Here is a 6,418-nt window from a genome sequence, read left to right on the forward strand (position 1 = left end):
GTAATTGTATACAGTTATAAGCAAAATAATTTTAATAAATACTAAAATTAAAACAAAAATATCTCACTCAAATAAAGTATAACCTTTATATATAAGTAAATTACTTTGCCAACCTGTAGGAAATTTTTTATGGTACGCTAATATAAAAAGACTCGATAGCATACCAAAATTGAAAATAATATAGAAAATTTCCATTTCTTAATTAGCATTATTTCTTGTAGAAATAGATGATCATGGCAACACCATGCGAGGGGAATTGGTATATTAAAATTAAAATGGTTGTAATATTATTTCATGTCATTACTCTTCTGTATTTCTAAATGACTACTGTTTAAAGGCACACTTTAAATATAATAAATAAATAACTTAAAGAGATATTAATTTAAAATATTAATAATTTATTTACTAATATATTATGAAAAATATATATAAAAAACTGAATGAAAAAATAATATCAATAATATAGGATAAAAAGGTGAAACTACATTATCGAATAAAATCGTACAAGAGTATCAAAAGCAAGGGATAAACTACAAAAACAAACAAGAAAAAAAAATGTTGTCATATATTGTCCTCTAAATCAAATCCTTACAATCAACTCTGTTTGCATCTATATAATTATTAAATATTTTTACATCAAATAGGATTGTAAATGAATCGAATTAACTCAATATAATTTGAAATTCGATTCGATAATTAAATCGTCGAATTATATTTATGAACTAAATAAGTTAAATATGAGAAAAAATTAAATTCGTTAGCTAAATGAACTGAACTTAAACTATATATATATATATATATATTATATAGTTCAATTCGTTAGATTTACGACTCAACTCAATTATATATGAGAAGAATTATATCGTCTTTAAGATATATTTTCTTTTAATTTAACTGTTTTAATTGATATATATATTTCAAGTTAGCAAAATATTTTAAAAAATAATTATACAAATAAAATTAATATCGTATAAATAATATTTTTTATAAAAATAATTTAAAAATCAACATATATTTTCTAATTTAAAAGATATCTTCTAAATTTCTTTAAATTTAAGAAAATCAAATATATCTTCTTAATTTCTTTTAATTTAAAAAAAAATATCTTCTAAGAAAATCTACACATATAAAAATATCTTAAAGTTAAAAAAACACATATCTTTAATTTGTTTAAACTATCTTTAAGAAAATAATGCTTTTTAAAAATTTATAGTATTTTTAAAATTTATTTTAATTGATTTAGATTCCTGGATTTAAATATGCAATATTGCTAATCTTATATATTTTATTTTATTTAAATATTTTCTTTTTAAAAATAGTATTAATTTAAAATATCAAATATATAAAAAAAAATTTAAAAAAATATCTTTTAAATTCGTTAAACAAACGAACTGAATCTAACGAGATAAATCTAACAAAATAAACATAACGAGAGGAACTGAATCCTCGTTTTTTTTTTCTTATTCAACAATTTTTATTTATTAAAAAACTAACTAATATTGAATTACCTCGCACACCATAATATAATAAGTAATAAATGTGATCAATTTTATAAAGTTATATATTTGTTTTTAAAGAATATGATAATATTGTTTTAATCTCTTCACTATTATAAGCACACTCAAAATTTAAAGAATTGTATTATTAAATTGTTTTTATAATTAAATCGATATTAAATCAATTGAGTAAATAAAAATAAGCGTGGTTGGAGTGTCTCAATAGATACATGATAGTTGAATTAGATTTTTATGACCGGTATGTTTAGGATTCAATTCCATTTTTTTAATGGTTTATTTAGGATTCAATTCCATTTTTATAAGAAATTTTGTCAAATTTTAAGTATATATTATGCACTAATTAGTTAGATGCCATCTAACTAATTTATTTTCTTTTCTTTATAATTATTTAATAACAAATTATAATATATTGTTAATAATAATATTTTAATTTTAAAAAGTAAAACTTTATATTTTATTTTCCAATACATAATTAAATATAAACTGGTCAACATTTATATTTTTAAAGTATAAATTTTTTCTCATAATTAATTAAAAATTTTAATATTTGTCGGTCAACAATAAAGCCGGAAAATGCGCCAATAAAAATTAATAACTCAATAATTTATTTAATATTTTAATTGAATTGATATTCAATTTGTATCAATTTCTTATCAAAATTTATAATTTAATATCTTAATTCAATTGATCATCTATCTATATTGATGGATGGATCGGTTCGGATTTTAAAACATTACTATAGTTAAAACTATCATAGTTAATTTAATTTGTTGCTATGATTATTTTTGAAATTCAAAATACACATGATTCTTTCCCTTTAAGACATCCCTATTAAAAATTCATAAATTTATTCAACCCAAAAAAATAAAAAATAAAAAATAAAAATAAAAAAGCAACTTTTCTGCAAAAGCTATGACTAATACTATATAGATTTATTCTCAACATATAGTCAACTTCTACTAAAGTAGTTTATAGTCAACTAATATTAAATAAAACATAAAAAAAATAAAAATATTAATATTTTTTTTAAAGATTTTAAAATAGTCAACTATTTATTTTTTGAACATTTAATGACTTGCAAGAATTTGCAGCTATAAAAATCACAACTTGAACTCAGATTTTCATTGCACCAACTCTCCAATGGGTAACAGAATCGGTAATCTCTGCCTCTGTTCCTCCGACGCCGGTGATACCTCCGGCAGGTTGCAAAACACCTCTACCTTCTTGTCCAAGAAACCTGACAGAGCTTTCTGCAACTCCGTCTGCTATGTCAGACCGGACCCACCACCTCGAAACTCCAACGACGGAGACATATTCTCTGATGACTCCGTCGCTACAATGAGTTTCAGTTCTGTCTCCAGCGCTACCGTTAGTGCAAACCCATTGTCAACACCTTCCATTATCCTCGATGACTCTAACACTGTTTTGGATTCTTCTGCTTCGTTTGAAAGCTTTGGCTCTTTCGTTTCCACAACGGCTCCTTGGAGTCGTTATGATCGTGGGATGGATGGTGATTACGTTGAGAATGATTCAGAGCATGAGAAGATGAAGCAGGCTAGTAAGATCAGCTTGAAGAATGCTCTGAGTAGAGTTTTTTCCAATGCAGTATTTGGAAAAGGCTCAAATTTTAAGAAAAGTGATAGTGGTAACGGCAATGGTTATGGAAGACTGAGTTGTGGTACTAGTTTGAGTGGTGATGATGCTGATGGCGGCGGTGGTGGTGGTGGACGTGATGAGTCGTTAATGGTGTGTGAGAATTTGGATATGGCTCGAGGAAAATGTGGCGAGGATCGTGTTCATATTATGATATCTGAGGATCATGGATGGGTTTATGTAGGAATTTATGATGGATTTAATGGTCCTGATGCAACTGATTATCTTCTGAAGAACATGTTTTCTGCTGTACATGATGAGCTTAAAGGGTTTCTGTGTAACCGAAACGGTGATAATGGACAAAGTTTTAGTCATTCATATGTGTTGGAAGCACTTTCTGAGGTAATGAAGAAAACTGAGGACGCGTTTCTGAAGATAGTTGATGAGATGATTACTAGTAGTCCCGTGTTAGCTATGATGGGTTCTTGTGTTTTGGTTATGCTGATGAAAGGCGAACATGTTTACTTGATGAATGTTGGTGATAGTCGCGCTGTTTTAGGGACTCGGACCGGAAATCATTTTCAGCTCACAGTGGATCATAACGCTCAAGCAAGAGAGGTAGTTTTTTTTTTTGCAACTATGTTAACATTGAGTAGCTTTTGTCACAGTGAATTTAATAGGATCAAGTTGAACTAGCTACCGCGATTCTGCATGGTGTAGCTTTTGTATAATTGCGGTGATTATTTCAATTATTTTTTTTACTTTTGAATCTCAGGAGATTCGGAGAATCAGGCAGGAGCATCCAGATGACTCTTATGTGGTAACTAATGGGCGAGTGAAAGGTTACTTAAATATCACAAGGGCTTTTGGAGCAGGGTTTCTTAAGCAGGTAACTAGATGGATTATGCTGAATTCCTTACATTGCTATGCTAGTTTTGAGCTCCTTTTTCACTTATATTGATTTATATTATCGAGTATATGATAGTTTATCCTATGCTAATGATCTTTAATTTTGTAGTACCGATATTTCATATTGAAGATGTGTTTCGTGTCTGACACATTTCTGTAATATATTGACAGAGGTTATTGATCAATATACGACATGTACATGATGTCGAACATGTGTATTAGACCCTGACATTGACATGACATCGAATATCTGATTATATTCAATTATTTTATTTATTCAAATTATTACTAGTGTTGTTTAATATAAATACTGTATCCGGTGTTCATATTGGTGTTTGTGTCTGCTTTCCATACATACTCTAGTTTACTTCGATGCTCTATTTTTTTTAAAATTATTTACTAAGAACATAATAATGGCATAACTTTATTGGTTTGGTTTAATCTGCAGCCTAAACAAAATGATGCAATGTTAGAGAGTTTCAAAGTTGACTACATAGGGGAATCTCCATATATCACATGCTCCCCTTCACTATATCATCACAGGCTCTGCCCAAATGACAAATTTCTCATACTGTCTTCTGATGGACTTTACCAATACTTGACCAATGAAGAAGCAGTTACCAAAGTAGAGCTATTCACATCAACTTTTCCATATGAAAATCCTGCTCAACTTCTCATTGAAGAGGCACTTAGCCGAGCAGCCAAAAAATATTGTATGAAGCACTTCCTTTTAACAATAGTTTAAATTACGCTTACATTTGCTTTTATTTTGATCTTTACTTTAAGATTTCGTTAGGGGTGGTAAACGGGTATGTCTGTCCCGGTTAGGCCCATTCTACAAAAGTCTGAAAAAAAAGAATGGGACGGATGGACATTGCTGAGGGTGCGGATCTAAAGTTTTGGTCCGTCCTGCAAAATATGAGGGTGAGACGGACATACGGGTCTTACATTTTAAAGATTAAAAGTTGCAAAAAGATCTTTTAATGTTCGCGTTTGGAAAAAAAAATGGTGGGACCAACATATTAGAGTAAGGGTCTAAAACTTTGACCCGCTCCGAAAAAAAATTAGGGTGAGACAGAGCCTTGCACCTCTAAAGGCTAAAAGTTACAAAAAAAAATCTTGTTAATGTTTGCACCTGCAAAAAGATTAGTGGGACCGACGTATTAGAGGGTGAATGTGTAAAACTTTAGTTTGTATCATAAAAAAATGCATACAAAACAAACATGTTTGGCGAACCGACCCATTTTATCACACATATACTTCATATTTTTGGTGTATGACATATACATATGTGAGTGTAAGGCACACTCGTGATGACGTGATCCTATAAATATGGTTACATTCAAATTTTACTTTTCTGAAACTATGACCAGTATTGACGTTATATTTTATTTTTTAAAACTATGACTGGTATTGACGTGTCAGTTTTAATGTTGTGTCTCATGTCCATGTTTGTATCAAACTTTTATATAAAAGTCAATAAATATTCGAAAGATTGATTTTTATAATTGGATTGTAGGTATGGAGTTCCATGAGTTGCTTGAGATATCACAAGGAGAACGAAGAAGGTATCATGATGACATTTCTGTTGTCATAATATCCTTGGAGGGAAAAATATGGCATTCATAGATTTAAATGTTTGATACGTGACATAATAAAGTGTCACTAATTAAAAGTTTAGGGAACTTTCCTTCTTGGTTTTGCTTTGCTTTCTCTATTTGCTATATCCCATTTTACCATTCTTGTAATAATTATCCAAAGATTCCAATATTAGGCTTATATTGGACACACAAGAGCTACAATTTGATAGCTTTACTTAATATTTTGTTTTCTTCCTTTCAATGGCATATTTATGTTTTGATACAAATATTCCCTTTTGTCTTTTAAATTTAAAAGTTGTCAAAACTTGATTATGAAGTCAAATCCTTAAATTATCTCCTCTAATTATAACAAAAAAAAAAGGCATGTTTTTGATATTGAGAAAAAGACTATTATTTATTTTGCCAAAGTCATCATGAATTTAAATGGTCAATATCATACTATAAAGAGTAAGATGGGGCCTGAAAATATATACTTTGATTTTGAAGTACTATCAATTTAAAATGCATGGTCAATCTTATAAAGAAGTGGAATGTAGATTTAGATTTAGATGATACGTTGATGTCATAGAACTTCTCCTTTATAAATCAACTCACCATGGTTGAAATAAATTGTTTATATCTTTTTAGATAAAATATATAGATATTTGATTTTGAAAGCAAGGTTTTAACTATGAGAAAAGTTAATCAATATTATGTCATTTTCTAATTGTTTAAAAGCCAACTAGATCAGCATATCAAGTACAAATCATGATGCAATCCAAAAGATAGAAACTTCAATTACACATACTTCTAAGTAAA

The 6,418-nt window shown here is 28.6% G+C and overlaps 1 protein-coding gene across 1 annotated transcript; it reads left to right on the forward strand.

Moving 5' to 3' along the window:
- Positions 1–2,625: 2,625 nt before the first annotated feature.
- LOC127127637 (probable protein phosphatase 2C 4) lies at positions 2,626–5,861 on the forward strand. Its single transcript, XM_051056896.1, has 4 exons — positions 2,626–3,728; positions 3,886–3,999; positions 4,468–4,732; positions 5,539–5,861. The coding sequence occupies exons 1-4, from the start codon at positions 2,658–2,660 to the stop codon at positions 5,646–5,648; spliced, it is 1,560 nt and encodes a 519-aa protein (XP_050912853.1). The 5' UTR covers positions 2,626–2,657; the 3' UTR covers positions 5,649–5,861.
- Positions 5,862–6,418: the final 557 nt, after the last annotated feature.

Source organism: Lathyrus oleraceus, chromosome 3, assembly GCF_024323335.1.
Source record: "Lathyrus oleraceus cultivar Zhongwan6 chromosome 3, CAAS_Psat_ZW6_1.0, whole genome shotgun sequence".
Taxonomy (NCBI): domain Eukaryota; kingdom Viridiplantae; phylum Streptophyta; class Magnoliopsida; order Fabales; family Fabaceae; genus Lathyrus; species Lathyrus oleraceus.